Source organism: Haliaeetus albicilla, chromosome 19 (assembly GCF_947461875.1).
Source record: "Haliaeetus albicilla chromosome 19, bHalAlb1.1, whole genome shotgun sequence".
Lineage (NCBI taxonomy): Eukaryota > Metazoa > Chordata > Aves > Accipitriformes > Accipitridae > Haliaeetus > Haliaeetus albicilla.
Window position 1 is genome coordinate 16,751,367 of NC_091501.1, and position 23,124 is coordinate 16,774,490.

At 35.9% G+C, this 23,124-nt stretch overlaps 1 protein-coding gene across 2 annotated transcripts in view; it reads left to right on the top strand.

Moving 5' to 3' along the window:
* Positions 1-23,124, top strand: part of AEBP2 (AE binding protein 2) — a 52,023-nt gene that overhangs the window by 17,088 nt on the left and 11,811 nt on the right. For both annotated transcript variants that reach the window (XM_069807848.1, XM_069807849.1), the window contains exons 2-5: positions 2,516-2,723; positions 5,938-6,045; positions 15,160-15,346; positions 20,953-21,077. In XM_069807848.1, coding sequence (XP_069663949.1) covers positions 2,516-2,723; positions 5,938-6,045; positions 15,160-15,346; positions 20,953-21,077 — 628 coding nt within the window. The remainder of the gene's footprint in view (positions 1-2,515; positions 2,724-5,937; positions 6,046-15,159; positions 15,347-20,952; positions 21,078-23,124) is intronic.

Sequence of the window (23,124 nt, forward strand, 5' to 3'; positions counted from 1 at the left end):
ACTAGTGAGTGGTTGCGGGGGGAGGAGGTGGGGAGGGATCATGGAAAGCTATGTGTGTTCAGGGTATAGAAAAGGGAAGAAAATAAAAATAGTGGGCACATGGAAAAATGCTGTGTAGCAGCAAAAAGCCTGTATGACTTTCGTGGGTAGAAGTCATGCCTTGTAAATTGTTTGATCTTTTTTGAAATTGGGATGGTGAAAAAAGTGTGTGGTATTTGTGTAGCATTTAGAAAGTATGTATTTGATATACTTTTATTATTGGAAAGGTCTCTAAAACTTTCTTTTTTAATTTGGAAAACAAAGGCCTAAGAATAATTGGTCAGTTTTAATAATAGCAGGAGACTAATGGGTTGGAAGAAGATATTTTAAGGGTTCTGTGCTTGGAATGTGGTAGTCAGCATTTATGTTACCTTGCTGGTATCTCTCAGATCAGAGTTTGCTCATGAAACCAAATTACTTAGGGTAGTTAAAGCTAAAGTTTAACTGGAATGCATTGCTAAAGGGAATCTGTTATTTTGACTAAGGCAAGACATTTTTTTTATTGATAAATGAAGTGGAATCTGCATGGGTGAGAGGGGGGAATCTAAACAAGGCAGATGCCTGATGATTTCAAAAATCTATCACAGGAAAAAACTGCTAGCACGGTAGTGGTTAAAAAAGATACAGATAATGTGAGAAATTGCAAGTAAATGCTTTTAGAGCAAAAGAGCAAATATGCTAATGATATCTTCAAATTTGGTGTAATTTTTGTTTTAGCCATCTGCAAATATGTAATATAACAATAATGGGTATGTAAACAGTGATGGTCAAAAATACAGAACAGCATCTGTACCTTTAAAAGCAAAATGCTTTAGTATAGAAATTATGTGCAAGAGGTGGGGGAGAAAAGGGATGTGATAAAAGTTAGGAAATTATAAACATTACATAGAACTGAATAGGAAATGATTATTTTCTTTCTTTAAAGTAATGTAATTAGATATTTTTTTTTTTCCTTGCGCTTTGATCAGAAGAGTATGTGAAGACACCCATGTAAAAATTACTGCTGCATACCGGGCTGTAGTAGCAGAAGTGTATCTGTACAGTAAATAGAAGTGATTCTTCACCTCTACTTGGCACCATTAAGACTATATCTGGATTACTGTGTCGGGTTTGGGACTCATCCCACATACTTGCATACTAGTGAGGATCTGGTGGAGAGTCTCCAAGATGGTTAGAAGGCTGAAGCAAATGCTATACATGGAGAGGCTGAGAGACTGGGGGGTTTTTTCAGTTTTGGGGGAAGAAGGGCAGGGTTATTGCTGTTTTCAGTGACCTGATAGGGAAGTTTAGCAAAGGAGGAACCAGAGTCATCTCAACCCTACAGCTGCCAAGGATGAGAGGCAACAGACAGAAGTTGCAACACTGGAAATTCTGATGAGATGTTGGGAAATTTTCCCTCTCCCCCATAATTAGGTTAATCAGACATTGGGAAAATTGTTCAGAAAGGTAGCAGAAACTCCAGTCGTTGAAGACACCCATTAACAACTCAGCCGGACAAGACCACAAGCAATCTGATCTCACTTGCTCCTGTTTGAGCAGGAGGTTTGGCCACCTGATCTTCTGAGGTCCTTTCAAAGATCAGCTGTTCTGTAATGGTGCAGCTTTGTGGAAGACAAAAACATACAGGTCCTAAAAGGCAGTGAACAGGTTCACAAGGAAAAAAAAAAAAGGGTATATCAGTAGCTATTTAATGTTTATCTGGGAAGAACATCGATCTCTTTCCATACTTTTTGCTTATATATGAAAAGAGAGGACACTCTATGCAATTTTTTTTCTGGTCCAATTTGATACTTGGCGCTGTATCTGCTGAGATACAGAGCAGAATGGCTGATGAAAATGACTCCTGCCGGCCATGTATTCCCACTGCTGCTTCTGGCTTCTCTGGAAGGTTGTAAAAGAACAAAAAGCATTAGTTTAGACCATGCATGTGACGGATACCATGCTGGGGCAGGCGTGGGAGTACCTTAAACCTTCTGTAGAACTTTAGTGCTGTATTCTTTTTAAGGATCTAGTGTTAGCGGTGGATGCTGGGCTAGATAGAGCTCTGGTCTGACCTAGCATGCCTTTTTTTTTTTTTCGTTCTACTCCTTTTTTTGACCCCTTTTTCTTTCTTTTTTTTTGCCCCCCCCCCCCCCCCCCCCCCCGGAAAATAAAAATAATGAATGGCTGTTTAATGTAGTTTAAAAATGACTGTGTTAATCACATGAGAGTTAACTTTCTGACAACTCAGTGAAGGAGAGAATTTTCCATCCCTCCGTTTTGTTGCCAGTGTCCAGAAGAAGTTATACTGTTGAGTAATAGTAGCTATTTCCTGACTGTACATTTATTATACTTAAAGTGATGAACCACAGTAAATAATGTGTAAGATTTTCTTTTCAACCTGTCTTAATATATCTGAAACAAAACCCCAAAGAGCTACAATTTTTATTTGTTCTGTTAAAATGCAACAAGTGTGAACTTTTTTTTTGTCTTGCAGCATAAGCAGCACTATTATGGATGTAGACAGCACAATTTCCAGTGGGCGTTCAACTCCGGTTATGATGAATGGACAAGGAGTTCCTGCCTCCTCTGCAAAAAGCATTGCTTATAACTGTTGTTGGGACCACTGCCATGCTTGCTTCAGCTCCAGCCCGGATTTGGCAGATCACATTCGCTCCATACATGTGGATGGTCAACGAGGAGGGGTTGGTGTTACTTCTTGTTTTCTCCATCTTTCTTAGTTGCCAATATTTTACTCTTTAATGACAGTAGCAAAATTTATGGTTTAAAGTATCAGTTCTGTAGCTAGTGACAACTAAGGTTGGGCCTTCAGCATTCTGGTATTAGGAATTCAGCTATTGTCTTTTGCATAGTTCACTTGATTTGGTATTCTGTGTTTTTGATTGAATGTCGAACTTTAAGAATGTACTAAGTTCTTTTAAGTAAATGATTTGAGGCTATCAGGTTTTTGATGGATGTGCTAACTTCTAAACATCCTGAAGCTGTTAGTGTATCTTTAAGTGCTTATATTAGGAATTAATTTTCTTAAAACTATTAGTGTATGTGTTACTACAGTGAACTCAGGTGAAGTCATATCTTAATTATTTTTACAAATGGAGTCTCAGTAGAGGTAAAATATATACAGAATGTATAATAGGGAAGATGTAAGACTCATTGACTTGAGAGTACAAAGTCTTATCGAAACAGCTCAGTAGTACTGATGGCAAGTATACCTTCAACATAATTGCATCTACTGTTTTTTGTTTTGTTTTTTTTTTTTAAATTGAGGTGCATATATAATCATGTATATTTCAGTCTAATCCCTGGTCAAATGGTGCCATTTCCTTTGGTCTCACAATTTCAATGTTTCAAAACATCTTCCAGTAGAGTAATTTCAACTCTGTACTTACTACCTGGCCCTCCCCAACCTCCCAAATTACCTTTGATTCCTGGAATATGTCGTGTAAACTACCTTTACATTAACACAAGCAATCTGCCTGCTTTCGGTGCTGTATGTTGCAGCTCTTCAATTTCTTGGAGAGCTAATATCAAATCTTAACCTAGAATAGTCATTACCTTTTGTCTTTTTGTCCTGTGACTTCTCCAGAAGTGAAGTGTTTTGGCCATTACTCTCTGAGTGAATAAGAGACTTAAATAAAATGCTAATTTGCATTACTTTATTATGTAATTGTGTCACTGAGACAGCTGTGACTCTGGTTGTATTTAGCTAATTTTTTTTGGTGTGATTGAACTTTCAGCTTCATATTTGGTGACTTTTTTCAGTCTAAGCTCTAAGCAGAATCATCCATCCAGTGAGCTGGCTTTTTAGCCACCCATGAGATGATTTCTGTAGTTCTGTTCATAGGTTTATAAAAGTGTTAATATGAATCCTGGATGAAACAACGAAATGGATGAGATAAATTGGTATCCTGTGGGTTTTCACATAACTGCATCTCTGGGGATCATTGTTATGCCATCCATGAACCCTTTTAATTTCTTAAAAAGGGACTGGAAGATTTTTCAGGGTGGTTTTTTTTGTGGTTTTTTTTTTTTTTTAAATTGCATTTCTGTTCACTTACATTCCATGTGATGTGATTTATGGATATTTTTATTTAGAAAATGTTAGACTGTATTTGTCTTTCTGAAAGAGGAGTTTGTTGGAAGCACCAAGTGTCTAATAACTGTTGCATTCAGTTCACACTTTCTATCCCCCTACTGGAGTTGGTTTATTTTTTGAGAAGTTCTTCAACTTGATGCTATGGAAGGGGACTGATCGTGGCTGTTTTGTTTCAAGGATTTGCCTGCCACCTGCTGGTGAGGTGTTTAAGTGGTGTTAGAAATTATATTGTGGTTTTGATTGGATTTCAGGTATTGCTTAACTACATTGACTATAAATTTGAAGAAAAGTGAAGGTAGTAACTGCTTATTGCGAACTTGAAAGCAATGTGATAAGCATCCTTGTATGGTAAAATGTATATTTTCAACCTAATACTGATATAATGGCTCCAAACCAGATAGATCCATGAAGAGCCCAGGAAACTTTTTGACAAAACAGTTTTACTTCCCCAAAATTTTTTTTCAGAAATATTTCGGATTCAGCCTTCTGACAAGGTTCCCAAGAAGCCTCGCCTGGACTTCTGATGGGTTGTTGTAAAACCAAGTGCTTGTTTTTTGGAGGGATTGCATTTCCGCAGTCTGTAACTTCATAGTAATACTCCTTTGCTGAGTGCCCCACAGTCTGCAGTTCCTGATGGAAATATTGGGACAGTTACAGAGCTGTTGCAGAGCCAGGAATCTCGGAAATTCCAATTCTGTGGCTGCCGGGGCATCTCAAAACTGAGGAGTGGCAGACACCAAAGGTTTAGGGGCTTGAGCCTTGTGTGTCAGTAGGTCTGGATCAGTCATACAAACATGCAGGATTTTCCAGCTTTGTATTAGTAAGCTGGGTTACCTATATATTATATAAGAAGTACATAGCACTCCTGTGGCTGCTCTTTTGTTTTGAAAATACAATCTTTTGAAGACTGAGTTTTTTAATCTCTAAAAGAGAACAAGAAGCTCAAATCCAATCAGTTTCCTGCAGTTCTGAAAACTTGTATTATCGACAGTGCTGTTCCTGGGGATTGTATTTTGCTGCTACAGATTAGGACTGCACCTCCCTTCACACACAGACCTGTTGAGGAAATTCTAATGAAAGGCAAGTTCATTGAGCTTTTTCATTCTCTTGGTTATAGACAGACACAAGGACAGGAGAGAGAAAAGCAGCATGAGTAAGTTCTACTCCCGTAATTGCACTATAGTGCATGTGACTGATCTGTACACTGGAAACACAAAACACCCATAGGTTTTGAATCCTGTGAGAACTTGTAACTTTCTTCATCAGGAATTGAGTATAAGTCCCTAACTAGAGGTATCTGGTATTCCATAATGTAAAACTCTGGTATCTAAACAACTGTATTGTAATTAAGAGTTTTCACTTTTTCACTCTGAAAGAATAAAATTATTAATTGCTTATGAGAGTAAATTATTTAATTTCTATATCTGCTACCCAGAAAATGTAAATTTGTCATTTAAAAATCTTCTGTCTCAATATCTGGCAGATACAGATATTGGGTACAAACACAAACTTTTTACAGTGGATGCTGTAGCTCTCAATTGTGTTTATCTGCAGGAGTATCTTTTTTTTTTTTTTTTTTGGTATTTTATTCCGGTGACCAGCTTTTTGGAATACTTGTGGTTGCAATTATTTTTTCCTTGGTGAGATATGAGAACTGTGTTGCAAAATAAATGGTTATTGTTCAAAATTCTTTGAAGTACTTTGTATTGTGAAAACAGGCTTCTTTGCTAATCAGATTTTTAAATTTTTTTTTTACTGTTTTCTTTGACTTGTGTAAACTTACTGAATTTTTACTCTATTAGGTGTTTGTTTGCTTGTGGAAAGGTTGCAAAGTATATAATACACCTTCAACAAGTCAAAGTTGGTTGCAGAGGCATATGCTGACACACAGTGGGGACAAACCTTTCAAGGTAAGGTTTATTGTAACATATATCATCCCTTATTTTAAAAATGATCCTATTTATTTTTCCTGATACAATATATTAATTGAAAAATGCCATCGCAGGAGGATTTCTTAAAAAGCATCCAATGAGCTGAGCCTTCATCTTTGCAATAATAGTCCCTAAAGGTCCTGTTCTGTTATGAAAACAGGTGAAGATACCATTATTGCTTCTCTATCCCTGTTTCTTTCAATCTATAAATGGTAGGGGAGTGTAAAACTAAATAGTGCTGAAGATCAATTTTTTTGTGCATTTTCCAGTTGAGCTGCTTACTCTGTAACAGGGAGATATTTTGCCCCATGCTTTACACATCCACATTAAACTCTGGATCATGCCTGATGGTGCACATTCTGTGCTTGAATAAGGGCTGATTTTGTTAAGAAAATTCATTTGAAACACAGTCAGTGACTATTTATGGTTAACCTCTCTGAGAATAATAAGGAAGTCAGGAATGCAGGACCATTGAGCTGACTGTATTTCCTGCATAGTATTTTCTAACTTTCTCTTTCTTTCTCCCCCTAATCTGTACCTGCAATTCTAGGTATAGTAGTGTTTATCATTCCCATATCCACCAATCCGTTATTAATGAGTTGCTTCATCCTCTTATGGATACAGTTGGGGCAGTTCATAGCTGTCAGTCCTGGATCACTTGATGGTAAGTCCCACCCACACTACTTCAGACTGAAGTTCTCCTTCCATGTAGGATATGACAATGAATTAGGGTTGGGTTTTTTTTGGTTGCTTTTTGTTTTGGTTTGGTTTTTAAGTTTAGGTAGCATTTTATGCCTTCCTCTCCCCCACCCCCTAACCCCACCAAGTTTTAGTCACTGTTTCTCCGCTTCCCTTTCCTCTCTTTCTTCTCAGGTTAATATCTTCTGGTTTGTGGGTGGATTTTTGTTTGGTTGGGGTTTTTTTGTTTGGTTTTTTTTTAAGGCAGCTTTATTACTAAAAAATACTTTTCTGTTACAGTGATGTCTTCCAGAAGTTACTTCTGTGTAGCTTATAACAGTAGTTATGACAGAAAACAAAACTAAACTCAAAACCTAGAGAGTAAAAATAGTACAGTGCACGTGAAAAAGTTTATTAATAAAGGTTAGACTAATTTCCATACTGAACCATGTAGTTTAATTTGAAAGTCTCTGAGAGTGAACAGGAAACTTGTTCTTGAGGTTATCATACCCTTTGTTCAAAGGAATAAGGTTAGCATGCTCTTGGAAGCATAGCATAAGGATCATAGATCCCTGAAAGTTCGCAGATGTGATTGTTCCAGCAACTGATCTAATCTTAAATGCTAATCCCTGAATAAAATAAAAACGACAGTTATCAGAGGAAACTTGTACCTTAGGTCTTCTCATTTTGGAATTAAATATTTTACTTACCTTACAGTATAATGGCAAGCTTTTGTCTTGAAGGAAAGTCTTTCAGTAGGATAATTTGTATACTTATTTGGTCTAGATCAAAGAAACTCAGTCTTAGAGACACTGGGTTTAAAAGAGGTGGGCATAGCTCAGAAATACCAGTAGTACTTTTGAGTCTGTTAGAGTTACCTGGCAAAGTCAGTAAAAGTTGGTATCCCAGTTTTTTAGCTAGGCTGGTTACAGCTAGAGGCCTAAAATCTAAAACAATCAGTTCTGATAATAATCATCTTGTGTTAAACATGTGTTACTTCACTAGCTGATTTTCTGTACTTTCTGGTCACACTAAGGGAAAGAACAAAACACAGGCTAGGATTGCAGTAGCTAATCATCATGGCTCAGTGTGTGTCACTTCAGCATTTTTTCCTACTGTTGTCTTTAGTCCCACTGTTTGTTTTTTATCTCTTTATTTCTCAGTCTGTTCCTGGGGGGCTTTGAATGGAGGATAATTGTGGTCTGAGTAGAATTTTGCAACCTCTTTTATTCCCCTGCCATTTATGCTGAATATAGGCTTCAGGGCTCATATGAGGTAGCCAAGTATGTAAGTGTCTGTGATAGCAACCTATTAATTAACTAGCCCCCTTTCCTCACTTGCTTCTTTTCTTTTACAAGCTTTTGAAATCTACAGTCCGATACAAAAACACTTAAAGTGTTGGATATTAGTCTTGGATCGGTCCAAGAACAGCCATTACTAGTTGTTTTACGGCAGTCATTCAAAAACAGAGCAAATGTTTCTGTTTGGTGCATTTAGCTGTTCTCATAAATCTTAATTGCTCACCTTTTAGGAAAAGCCAAATTTTTTCAAGTCAGAGTTGGATTAAGGACCTCTTGATGATTACTGCAGACAAGATATCTCCCAAAACCTAAATTACAAATGAAATTTCTATTTCCTTGTGGGAATATACTTGAGTTCTAGCATAGGAGGAAGGAATCTGTCATTTTAGAGAACTTGCTGAAAATACCTTTTCATTCAGTGTTTATTTAAAAAATAAGTAAATGAATGTCAGGATTTTTGAGGAAAGCCATAAAAGACAGTGATGGAAATAGTATGGGTGTATGCTGTTGTCTGAAGAACTGCTGGTCAGAATGTTTTTAAGAAAAGCAAAGAATGTTAGCTAGGAAAGTGACAATTAAAAGCATGGAAAATTTACTTTTGTGAAGGTGAAAGAACACTATAATCGTATAATGACCAGAGAAGAGTAATAAATATATGGCAGGTTGCTATATTCTCATATTTCTAGTTAAAATAAGAGACAAAAGTATTTTCTTAAATTGAAAGGCAGTTGGGGACTGTCTCAGGCATAAAGCTTTCCTTTGCACTGTAACTACTCTGTTGAAGGATATGTCCCTGTCCTGTCACCCTTTTGCTTGCAAATGGACTCATTTTATGTAGTTGCCCATTTTGGGTTTAATTATCTATTTTTGTGATACACATGGTGTTGTCCTTTGATTAAAAGTTTATCCAGCTGTAAATGAGCTGCTGTGCTTTCATGTTGAAAGGTCTTTGTGGGTTTACCTGCCCTTTCCTTGCATTCATATAAACTATGTGACTGTGTAATTAATTTGTCACAGAAATGAACTAAATTCTAAATTACAACGGCAAAAAGTTTCAAATTTTTCTAAGTTTCTCCTTTTTTTTCTGTTTGTGTGGTTTAGTGTGTCCCCCTCAGCAATAATATTGCATGCAATACCTGTGTCACAGAAAAGGTAAATTTCCTTATGAATACCTGTTTTTGAGACCTTTGTTATGCTATCTCCATTTTTATATGGGGCAATTTCCTGGTAGCGTATGTCCAGTTCATAAGGAGGAGACATTTTATATCTGAGTCATCTGCTGAACTAAGGGGGGAGGGGGGGGAGATACCTTAGATCTTTGGGCAGAGCTCAGTACCTCAGTTCCCCTTTAGTCATCATATTGCTTTTCTGTGTATCCCCTCCCTTTTTTTCTAAGTTTTTAATACTGATGGCCTTGGGTTTCTTGTGGAACACATGGATGGATGTTTTTTTTGCTTGTTTTTTTGAGGCCATCATCACTAAATTTTATTACTGATAAAGTGTCTTTTCCTAGGGCACCCACCAATCCCTCTAGCAAAGAAAAAGTGTCCATCAAATGAGACATAGTTACCATTGCAGCTAGTTCTCAGTCTGTAGTCAAATAAGATTTCTGCAAAGCAGCATGCTTTTCCAATCCTACTTTTGATAAGCACCATTTCCTAGATTTGTTTTTCTTGTCAAGAGGAACAAACAAACAAACTGGTCTTGCAGAACATTGTGCTGGTTGAGAACTTATGGGCCTTCTTTGGCCCACTGTTAGGTAGTTCTGAAGTTATTCTGCTCCTCTTAATACCTGAAGTTCATTGCTCTTGTGCTGCTGGAAGTTTTCTCTTTGCTTATTGCAGTCTGATTCTAGCCATCCTTTAATATTTTTTTTTTTGTCATTGTAGAGATTCATTTAATATAGGTATTCTCAGAGCATGTTAATTGTTTCTCTGAAGACATTTAGTATGTTCATGTTTGTGTATGATTTTGCATTCAGAGTTGAGAGAGAAAAACATAAACATCATTCATTTTTAGTTCTGCTGTTGCGTAAGTTTTGCGGCTTTTTAGAAACTGGTGGAATATTGTAGAGTATCATCAACATGTAGTGGTGGTCTTGTCAAGGCTTCAGCAACTTAAAAACTTTGAGGCTTTCAGAGCATGTAGGCAGGTGAATCTAGAGGAATAATCCACTGAGTTAGAAAACAGATGCTGGTAGCGGTCTTTGGCAAGCTGAGAAAAAGTGAATGAAGAAATTCTATATTACTTGTCTTAATAAGTATTTGAATAGTTAATGTGCTGTGACAACCTGTATTTTCCAGCATGGTTTCTGATACTGGGGAAAAAAAACACCTCCAAAACCCAATCAAAAAAACCCCAACAATAATAAAAAAAACCCACTCCCCCCAAAAGAAGTACTACTTGCCATGCCTTGTTGCTGTACAAGGCATTGGAAGTTACTTGAAGAAATATCAAATAAACTCTTAAAATGTAGTCTAGGTGACCACTACAAGATGTTAGGCACAATGAAAGGACAAATAGTAGAGTGAGCACAAAACAGTGGGAGATTTTATGCAAAATAATTGCATATAGCAATCTTCTGTAAATATAAGACTGCATGTGGGTATGTTACCAACTGCTTTCACATACTGATTCCAGTGGGTATGCTCTTAATGTTAAGATTAGTAATGCAAGGTTTGCTCATGAGGAGTAAATGCTTTCAGTAACATTGAATGACAGTACACAAGTTCATTGGAGTCCTTCATCCTTTGTTTAGAAGGGGGGAAGAAACTAATAATGAAATTTGGTGCTCATTCTACCACCTGTAACTTCCAGAATTCATTAAGGGGTGACTGTATTTGGTATGACTCTCAGCAGAGTAACACTTGTTGAAACATAGAAAACACAGACAAGCAGCTTCAGTCCTCATTTGGAATTCATGTCTATTAACTCTCTTGGCAGAATATCTTCTATCCATTAGAGCACTGCAGATGCAGATAGAAAATGTAAAGGCATTCTGCCTGAACACTTAGATGTTGAGACAAAAAGAAGGTTTATCCAGATGTCTAAAATATTGCTTTTAGATTTATTGGAAAAATTGCATATTGAATATTCTAAAAAGGAGATTTGGTTATTTTGAATTTAGGAAAAAAACCTGTATTGCTAGATATTTTTATATCCTGTTTGTTAAAGTCACTGGTCATTACTGCCCATTAATAATGGTGGGTATGGGTACACTGGAGAAATTAAACTTCTTATGTGTTGACTTATTTTCTCTTGAAGTAACATATCCACCAATCCGGACCCAATCTGTCATATTTAAAATCAAATGCAAAATTTTGAGATTTAGGTTTTGGGGGAAAAATGAAGAGATTGGTTTAAAGTTGTGCATAATAGTTGAGTTTGATTTATTAGAAGCCCTCTAGATCTGTATAATTATCTGGTGGGAAGCTGATTTGGTGTGACTTACCGTCCAGAGATCCTGAAGTGACAGCCTGAACTGCTCCTTTATCTTTGGAGAGAAGAGACTTTACCCATTAGTAACGGATTGCTGGATATATTATTTTAGAGAAAAAAAGAAAAAACCAGGTAAGATTTTTCTCCTCTTCTACTATTTCCTGTCTACTACAAAGGCACTCTGTGTCATCTTTGCTATATCAGCTGTTGGTTATTTGATGACGTGATCAGGTAGTCTCAAACTACACAATATCTGAATGTAATGATTCCTGCAAATAATTCATACTGTGGCTGCAGACTATAAATAGGCATTCTGGAAAAATAATCATTTCTAGTTGCAAGTTACATATGTTGAAGATTTAAGAATGCTGGTTTGGGGCTTTTGAAAGTAAAACTTGGGTAGAGCAAGAAAAGTGGTAGCTTCTGTAGGTAATCCATATAGAGTATCTGTGTTTTCTTTGTACATAACTAGACAAAAGTTATGACACTGAGTCAAACTGCAGTTTGTCATAAAACAATGTTTCCCATCTGACAAGAAATACAATTAAGCCTTATGAACTTGTGTTTTAAAAAGTTTTAGAAATGTGCCTGACACAAGGTTTATGTGTTGTTTTCAGAAGGTATTGCCTTTTGATATTATATTGTAATAAACTTGGAATGTGGTAATGCATGCACTGTACTGAGACTTCAGGTTATTTTTGACCTCTAGCAGGCATTGGCAAGACTGAAATTTTAATTTCTCAGTGTGATTGAACTTCAAGATATGGGGGGTTTTGCATGTTTTTTGTGTCAGTGTTTGTCAGATCTAAGTTTAGGTTTAGTTGCTTAGTTTAGTTTGATGAAACTGCTTTTATGGGCAAGACAGCTATTTCAAGGACTTAAAAACTGGAGAATAAAAAATTGTTTGAACTAATGCACACATGTATTTTACCTGTATCTGTTGATGGTGAGTTTGATCATCTTTAATACAACTAAGTGGGTCAGGTTGGGTGGGGCTTTGAGGAATCTAATCTGGTAGGAGGTGTCCTTGCCCATGGTCGGGGGGGGTGGAACAGGATGATTTTTACAGGTCCCTTCCAACCCAAACCATTCTATGATTCTGTAAGTATAAATTTCCATCTTCATTATTAATTTGAAGTAATAAATACTGCATTGAGGTTACTGTAGTGTAAATGAGATTTGGATCTTGAATGTTTTGAATTTCATAGATGTGCTGGGATTTCTTAGCATGGTGAGTCACTACAGTGTAAGTATACAATATTGCTGTTGTTGGAACATAGGAAATTATAGGGCAAGGTAAAAAAGCGTAGGTAGGTTTTTGCTAAAAATCTTCACAAATCTTAAGATACTTATTAGTGGGGGAGACAGGGAGGAACAAATACGGTGTGAAGGATCCTAAAGCTTTTTGCCAGGGAATTATATGTTTGTAGCTAGCTCAGTACTTAGAAAACATTCCTTAACTTCCCTTAAAAAAAGAAGGGGGGGGGGAGGAGAGAATAAAAATGTGAAAAAAGTCCTCCTATTTTTTGTCTTTTACAGTCTTGAAATATACGTACATATTTTTAGTCCTATAGCAAGTATTTAGTCCTTGGGGATAACACAGGTTTTTCTCTTCATGGACACTATATTGTTTTATGAAGATCATGGAAAATAATTTGCTAGGTCTGAGGCAAAAATAGACTTTTCAATTCTGCAGCCACAGTTGGAAAACAACACAGGTTTTAGGGACAAAACAGCACAGCTGGGTTTTAGGGACAAAACATGCTGAGTGGTGTTCTACTGCTGTTTTCTCGTCTTTCAATCAAATTTGCAGCCTTGGGGCAGATGACTGTAAGAGCTTGCAAATTCATCTTTAGTCTTCAGAGAAACCTTAGCACTGCGTACATAGTTGCAACGTTACTTGTACCCAAACTCCTGTTGGAGCTGCCTCATCAGTTTGCTTTGACGGGAATTGCTACAGAAGAGAGGTTGCTGTGGTTTAACCCCAGCCAGCAACTAAGCACCATGCAGCTGCTCACTTGCTTCCCCCTGCACCCAGTGGGATGGGGGAGAGAATTGGGGAAGGAAAAAAAAAACCAGTAGAACTTGTGGTTTGAGATAAGAATAGTTTAATAGAACAGAAAGGAAGAAAATAATAATGATAAAAATAATAATAAAATGACAATAATAAGAATTGGAATATACAAAAGAGGTGATGTACAATGCAATTGCTTACCACTTGCTGACCAATGCCCAGTTGGTTCCTGAGCAGTGATTCCCCCCAGGCCAACTCCCCCCAGTTTATATACTGGACATGACATCCCATGGCATGGAATACCCCTTTGGCTAGTTTGGGTCAGCTGCCCTGGCTGTGTCTCCTCCCAACTTCTTGTGCCCCTCCAGCCTTCTTGCTGGCTGGGCATGAGAAGCTGAAAAATCCTTGACTTAGCGTAAACACTATTTAACAACAACTGAAAACATCAGTGTGTTATCAACGTTCTTCTCATATTAAACCCAAAACCTAGCACTATATCAGCTACTAGAAAGAAAATTAACTCTATCCCAGCTGAAACCAGGACGGGTACAGATGGAAGAGCTGAGGAAGATGGGAAGGAGGGGGAGGAGCAGAACAGATGTGGGAAAAAGTTTCCAATGGTTTAGAGTGGTGATGCGGTTTGTGCTGCTGGCTGGTCAACTCATTTGCCCTACTACTATTCTCTGGATAAGAAGAAAAATCAATCATGTGGATACATAATTCATTGCAGCCAATGATGGAATGTGTATCTTAAAATCACTTTTCTATTACCCTTGTAAGGTCAGAGCACAAAACAAAAAGTTTGTGCCTCCTTCCCCGACTGTATAATTTAAATACTCATTTTGCAAATGAAATAATTGTAAATATAAACCAAATACTTATAAAAATACCAATAATCATTGTAGCCAGTACTAGCTTAGTTGCATGTATCTTGCGATTTCTGTGTTTCTGCTTAATTATTGTTGGACCTTTTCTTATTTTTTTGTTTGAGAAGGAGAGGCCATTTTCTTTAAATGAGAACTTTCTTAAATACTTCTGAAGTAATAGTAGCATCCCAAAATAAATGTATAAATAATTAATACAACTTTCAAGTTACTGAAGTTAAAAGTTTTAGACAGAACTGTAAGATAACTGTTTATTGGCTTTGTATAGCATTTACAAAAAGCGTTAAGCTGTTTCAGATTTAATGTGAGTAAGTAAGGTGGGTAAGGATGTATGGTTTCTTTACTTCTGCCTTGTCACAAGAAAGGAGGATGTTGGAGAACTGTTGAGAAATACAGAATAACAGTGCAGTATTTTGAAAGACAAGGGGATGTTGGTCTGTGAAGGGGAAAGTTATTCAGAAGCATTTATTTTCTGTGGTAAGAGTTTGTCAGTGCATTGTTTGAGATTGGTTTTATGCTATACAATATTATAGAATATTATATAGCATAGAAAAAATTATTATACCATGGAATAATTATTGAGAGTTCTAAAGTTCAGATAGAAATTTATTTCAGGTTATGCTTCTGTTTTTAAGAATTGCATGGTCGTTAAGAATTTCTTTTCCTTTTAGTGTGTTGGAGGTTGAGCAAGAAAAGTCAAGCTGAAAGATCTATCAAACTCCTATGAATGAGTGCCATATAACATGCTGATACAGTTGTTCTGTTCTTTTCTCATTAGTGTGTAGTTGGTGGGTGCAATGCCAGCTTTGCATCTCAGGGAGGACTTGCCCGTCATGTGCCAACACACTTCAGCCAGCAGAACTCTTCAAAAGTTGCCAGTCAGCCAAAGGCCAAAGAAGAATCTCCATCTAAAGCTGGAATGAATAAAAGAAGAAAGTTAAAGAACAAGAGACGACGATCATTACGTAAGTATTTCCAGAAGTAGAAGTTCTTGAAAGTTTTGTCTTAGATAGGAAGTTCCTCTTCATTGTGGTTGTTTCTCTGCAGAAGTGGGTCTGATAGAGTTGGTGATTGTTGGCATCCCTTCTGATGGGAGGAAGACAATTCCAGATTCTGTGTTCCTTTTTAGGGTAAAGCATCTATGTGTTCAGTAGAAAAGATCAGTTTTCTGTGAGCAAGTTTGAATTTACAATTCAAAAGATGCTTTTCATTTTAGAGTCACTTTTGGTTTACTAACTATGTTACTGTTGGAAAATGTTCTGTTTAGTGAGGATGAGATCTGAAGTTCAGTATTGCAGACAGAGATTGCAGATTCATATAAATTAGAGATAAATGCATATTATATAAGCTCTCTTTTGAGCACATTTCATTAGCTTAATGACAGTTTTATGAGCATAACCAAGATCTAATTTGGGGCAGATTTGATCTGCTACATTTTTTAAATCTTGCTCTGCACAGTTGATATTTGTTAATTTTATGTGAACCAATGTGCTGAGAAGTGTGATTTATCATTTAAAGTGAGAATTGTTTCCTCTAGCAAGTAATAATCACTTACCTAGTACATTTTTTAGTCCGGTTTGATCCAATTGTTTGATTCCTGAGTTGTCCTAGCATCAGACTAAATAACCATGTCAAATTTATTTAGAGAACAGAAATGGTTAGGAAAGACCAGGCTTGTTAAAAACATTACCTTTGTTTTATAATTGCTTTGGATGCAACTCTCCAGTACTGAACTGATTATTTACTAATTTCAAACTGTTACAGTGACAGTTAGAGACATGTAAAAACTGATTTAGATTTTTTTTTTTCCTGCTGCTATGTCAACAGATGAAGAAAAAAACTTCTATTAATTTTTACCTGTGGTGTAAAGGCAACCTTACAGTATTGGGCAGAAGTGCCAGACACCTTTTTTATGAACCACTGGACCTGTTATATTTCATACTGTCCACAGAAATGGAGCTCTGTTCATAAGCAGGCAATTATTTCAGTCCTGTTTCCTGGCTGGTGGTAGGATTTTAGTGATGGGGTGCTGTAAAACTTGTGTTACTTTGCTGGGTCAGTAATTACAATCTTATTTTTCCAGAACTCTTCTGTGGCAGAATACTTCGCTGTATTGATCTTTCTCTTCCTGTGAAGAAGTAGTTACCAATTATTCAAATAGTACTGCAACAATGGATGCACATACTAGTGGTCTTAAGTGATTAGTCTATATCACTTCATTGTGACTATTCTTATCTTAATACCTCACCTGTGTTTTAAGCAACTGAAATTTGTGAAGCAGTGGTCATGTTTCTGCCTTGAATGCAAAGAAGCCTGTCCTGGACAGTTACAGTATCACCTAAAATTCACCTAAAAGTTTATTTCCTCTGTCTGTCTTCCACACTGTGTGACAACTATGCAGTTCAGTGCTAAAAGAGTCACTGTTAAGTTTGGTTATGTTTTTTTTTTCTTTCAGTTTTTTTTTTATGCTTTTATCTTTTTAGTTCATCTTGGATTCAATGAGAGACTTACTTGGAATAGTTGCAGGTTCCTAAAAGATTATCTTGATTTGTTGACTCAAACAAAATATAGATGTCCAAGACTGGACATTTCAAAATTTTCACTTTCAGAGATTTCTGAGTTACATCTTAGCTTACTTCTCCATATTGATTTTGTTAGGTGGATGATTTAACGCACCTTAATTCAGTTCCCCCCCCCCCAGTATATGCAGAAATAGTTTTTCAGGTTGGCATTTTATTAGTAATTGATGAACATTATTGACTTACAAGTTTCAAATCAGAGCTTCATAGTTAAAACTTCAAATTATTTGCTAAGGTGTTCTAGTCATAGTAGGAATTTACTTCAGAATTCTTGAATGAATCTATGGCAAAAAAAAGTAAGTAGTAAATATTATGGGAATGTTAAAGACCAGACTAGTACTTGAATGCTCTGCTGTCCTGATCAAGTGTTGCGCAGGAAGAAAAATGACAGCTGCTTGAGCAATTTTTTTATCATCTTGCCTCTTGAGATGAATGCAATGCTGGCTGTAGAGTTTTGCCTTAAGGCAAAAATCATCTCTAACTGAGTTGGGAACTGACTACTGTAACGTATTTCTCCAGAGGGTATGTGACCCAGAAATACATCCAGAGTTGATGGCATTTTCTGAAAATGCTAAGTATTGGTAGCTTTTCTTTAAAACTTTGTGTGGATTATTGTTGATTAGGTGAACTTAACAAAGGGCTGATACAATTCAGCTTGTCTTTCTGTTTCTTAGCTTAGTTTTAGTTAAAGACTGAAGAGTGGAAGTTTGTGTGTTTTGCCTTTTCAAGAAGAATGGGGGAGGGGAAGGACCTTAATCTAAGAAGAGAAAGTAACAAAATAACAGCATTAAGTATTTGCAGTCTAGAGTTTATAAAGCTGGGAACATAGATTTATATTTAGATATTTTAAAATTGTCCAAAAGGAGAGGTATTGAACATACGTACCAGGTTCTCTGGAAGTTGTGTTACAGGAAGTTATGACAAATGGATGTCAAGCAAGATGCTATTTGATAGTGTACAATCTGTTTAAATCATTCACAAATAATCATTTGATGAAAAATTATAGTTTTGCATCACAAAACAATTTTTCTCCTGGAAAAAATGTTATCAATGTGTTCTTTCTACCTCCTCTTGGTTTGATTAGACCCAGGCTTTTTTTTGCAAGGCGAAAGTGGCTTACTAAATATTTATTGGCAATTGATTGCTAATACATACTGCTATTGCAGCATACTTGTGTATAAATTCTTAATAGTTTAAATACAGCAAATCAATAAATTTGCTTCATCTGTTTTATATCTGAAGGTTAACACTCTTCTGAGAGACATTAATGCATATATAAAAAAAGGAGACTTTACTGTGACTTTATATGTGATGACAACATGATCTTCTAACTTAGACTATAAAGAGAATTCTTACTGTTACTTCATTCTTCTTTTTCCTTTTTTTTGTAACATCTTGCCATTCTTAACTATTTTGGATTTCTTTTTTCCTGTCTGTTAACAGTATGTGGGGTTTTTTTAAGTTTGGAAATTAGTACTCTTATGATGAAAGCATGTTTTACTATAGACACCCTTATAGCTGGTTACATTAATGGTGCTATAGAGACCATCTGATTTGCCATATAAATGTTGATGCTCCAGAATAATTCAGGATTCCAGTCAGTAGCTTGCTTTTTCTTCTGGATAGCCTTATACACATTCACTGCCCCATGTACTCTGTCATTTAGAGGTATAGAGCCAAACATATTGAAAGTGTGTGTCTCTAAAATAGGTAATAGTATTGCTGTTCTGAAGCTACCCTCAAAGAATTTTTCAGAACCTAAGATTATATTTACAATATTGTCACTTGCTTTTCCAATAGTAAAGATGACGCTATAGTTATTAACAAGCATGACAATTAATTTCACTGGAGAAATGTAGGCAAGATAAGGAAACTTAACTGTTCATGGAATTGACAGTAAGACTATGTTAGTTATCTAAGACTTGGACTTTAATTTAGTATGCTACTGGGATGAAGATTCTAATTTATTTGACTTAATTGATGTGTACTTGGAACTTGTATTAAGCAGGAAGGGAGATATCTTACTCTGAAAATAATTTTGAGGGAATAGGTTTAAGATACATAGAAGATACAGCATTAACACTCAGTAAGGAATAAATAAAACTAATCATATGCCTTTGACAATTTATGCCCTTTCTTCTGCATCTGTTGAATATTATTCAATGGTAAATCCTGAAGAAATTTGCTATGTGAAACCAAAAGCAAAAATTGGGGATTGTCTTTTCCTTTCTACCCTCCCTTCCTTCTTCCCTCATATTTATTTGTAAAATATTTATATGCTTGCATCACTGACCACCTGCAGCATGAGCTGTGTTTCTATGTTACCACTTACAGTGAGAAAACGTTTCAGTGAGATGATTGCCTAATTGGCAGTATCCAGCTGAGATAGAGTAAGGACAGGACATAATGTACGGATGAATGCTTAACAACAATTAGTCGTAGGAGTGTAGCAAATACTACCTTTAAGTGGAATTTGTAGTTTGTTTTGAAATAATGGATAGATAATCTTGGTGAAAAGGAATATAGATGTTGTTTTAAATAAAGACAGCAGAACTTTGAATCACTGTTTTTGCAGATTATGGGATGATACATAGTCGATAATGTAATATCAACTCATGACTCATTCTTAATTTTAATTTTAGTGTGTTATATAGAGAACTACTGCTCTCAAGGCTTAAAAAATCTGAATACTTTCATTCATACTTTATTTGCTGATGTAATTTTACTACTATACTATATGGTATATTTTTAAATATTTGTGTGAAGTATTTCTAACAGTATGCAAATATATGCCTAGTAGCAGTTATTTTTTAGTTAAAGTATTTTTAGTGTAGAATTGATAGACCTTCTTTACACTCCTAATCAGAATTCAGTAATTTTTTACTGTTCAAGAAACACTTAACTATAAAAATCCTTTTCTGAAACGAAAAGGTCTTTATTAGTGCCTGCTGGTTTTAGACTACTTGTAAAATATCAGATTGATGTTAATTGCACTTTACTCATTATAAATTGAATTGTACTGTGTGATGTAGTTGGTGCTTTTTGGCTAGAAAATAATCTGTTTACTAATAATCAAAGAACGTGGAATGACAATTTGTACATAGAAACATATCAAGCAGTGTGGAGTTTTTCATGTGACTTTTCAGCATTATTACTTGTAGAGATAAAAGATTTCTTGACGAGCTAGTGTTTTCTGTATGTTCACAGTAATTCTTACTTAATACTTTGCTTTGTGTTCCACTGCAGTATGAAGCAGTTTTGGTTTTAGTACTGTTGTTGATCTCTTTGCAGCACCCCAATACTCACTGGAAATAGCTGGATTTTTCAGTGGTTGTAAATTCGATCAGACCAGATTGTTTTTAGTAAAGTTAAGAAATAAGGTATAGATACAATTCTGCTTTTAAGATGTTGATTGTATGCACTATCATGTTTTGAAGTACTTGAATACTATTTTTCAAAAAGTCACAGCAGCAATATTGAAACTATTGACTGTGCTGAAAGGGTGACTTGGCCAGTTAGGTTCCCATAAACTTCACAACCTAACTGGGCTGGTTTTGCATTAAATTAGAACTCACATTTATTAATGAGTTCTGCATTTAGTTTCTTTGTACTGGAACTTTTTTTTTTTAAAGAGATTATAGCAATGGATGTTCCCAGAGGTACTCACAAAAATTAATGAATTCTTAATTTTGAAGATTAAAAAAGAATAAAATTCACTTGAAACTTAAAAAAATGAGTGAGTGTAATTCAGTTTGTCAAAATAGCTGTTTCATCTACAAGGAGTCTGTTTTGACCAAACTTAAATGAATTGTGCCCCTCTTGGAGTCATTTCTTCCTCAGTTAAATGAATGTTTACAACTCATTGACAAGGTAGTGCTACTACCATAATGATAAATGATTTACTAATGACACCTCTCCTATTTACATGCTTGACTGTGTTTGAATGCTTTCAATGTGTTTAACACTAAGGGTCTCTTTTCCTTTTTTTCTAGCAAGACCTCATGACTTCTTTGATGCGCAAACACTGGATGCTATAAGACATCGAGCCATCTGCTTTAACCTCTCGGCACATATAGAAAGTTTAGGAAAAGGCCACAGTGTTGTATTTCATAGTACCGTAAGTATATATATTATACATTCTATTTGTTTACCTATGTGTCTAAAAAATCTAATACTTCAGAAAGATTTCTGTTTTCTTCTTACTGCAGTAGGCATTTAATCAGAAGTAAGTAACAGTGGGTATTTTACGTTGTTGATCTGTCCATTTCTAGTAGTAAATTAACTTTTTACAAGTAGTGTTAATAGTTGTTCTAGCTCACAAATTGAATAGCTTGCAACATTTCCTGTCTGATACACTTGGGAAAATATCTAACAACAAGTATGTGTTGCAGAAAAATTTGTCTGTATCTTCTAAATAAGAATGCAATTCAGACGGCATTTCCATAGTTGTGAGTGTCAGTGCTAATTTATCACAAGGAATATTTTGAGGGTAATTGTATAATCGAATATTTAAAGATGCTGATCTGAAATTTGGTTTTATTCCTTGTTTTCACTTTAAAAGATATAATCCTGAATAAGTGTATTGTCCCCCCCCTTTTCTTTTCTTTTAGTAAACTTACTACCAAAATGTCAGTGAATTGCTAGAAGGAGAGAAGTACCAGGTGGGAAACTGGCCTTTAGTCCTGTTTCCACATACTGTTTTGTTAATTTCACTTGTGTTTGGATAGGCTAGACATCAGGATTAATTTAGAAAAGTTCATAATGGGGAAAAAAAAGCACTGAATTGGGGTACAGGGATCAGAAGTTCAAAAAGCTATGTAATCTCAGGTTTTCTTAACCAAATTGGGAGATATGGGCACATAAAAGGTAGAGACTCAGCTGAAGAAAAAAATGAAGAGATGGGACAAAATGGGGGGGGTGAGGGGGAGCACGCTTTGTAAATTGGCAGACTAGTGCAAGATGAACTGCAAATTGTCCAGAGAAGGAATGCTGACTGCTGTGTCTTCAGTTATGGCTTAAGGTTAACACATGATTCAAACTATTGAACTGTCAGTCTTTCCGTAAATAAAAGTTGATTTTATGTGCGTGAAAATTATTTCGTCCTGTTCTACAAGACTGATGATTGCTATAAATATCTGTGGCCTGTATTAGAAATTTTTCCCAAATGATTATTCCTGAACTTTATGTGCATTGAGCACCAGCTGCAAGTGGAGGTTTGCAGGTGGCTGAGCTGTTACTGTATTTAAATCTCATTCTAGTTTTGCTGGCCAACATGGATTTTACAATGCTGTGAGAAAAGCAGATTCTCTTCCAATTCACAGCTTGCTTTAATCTGAAAGGTTATCCAGACAGACCACTCAGTTGTGGAAGCTCACCTCTGGCTATTGGAATAATTCATAGGAGATGGAATTAGAGGGAGGAATGTGCTCTAAAACTGCTTCGAATTAACTTGGAGGAAGTGGTGAAAATCCTTTTAGCTTATCCATGCATGCGTCACTTGAGATGGTAGGGGGTTGATTAGATCTGAAATTGCTTCAGCTTCATTTGTGGGAGAGGTTGTAGCAGTGGGAGAACTGTTCTAAGATTCCAGCCCTATGCTGCACTTTGCTACCCTATTTTCGTGTGCTGCTACAGTTGCGTTGGGCTTGTGCTGGACATCAGCTATATTGATGAGATTGAGCCTAAAAACTGCTTTAAAAAGAAAAGGTGCAATAGAAGCAATCTTGCGGATGTACACTGTTATACTGAGCTAGTGGTCACGTCTGATGCAAACACATTTTATACAATTTAAAAGCATTAGGACATTGAATTTGAATAGTGACGGGCTAAATAGTATAATAAAGTTTGCGTGGTCCACCTTCAGAAAAAATGTGTAATTATGAGGGGCATTAATTTGAAAGGTGAAAAAAATGAAGATAAAATTGTCTTGCTGTCTGAAAACTGACATAAATTATGTAGGTTTATCTTTTTTATGCAGCATAAGAATAATGTCAGCACGATGCAGTATTTTACAAGATGCATATCCTAGTAAAAAATTATTAATGTGAATAATTTTTAAGCAATCACTGTAGGTACATTTCGTCTCCTATGAAAATGCACTGCTTTTATATATTTTTCTTTTAAACTCATCCTTTTCTTTATAGATGTGGAAAGCTGTAGAATGC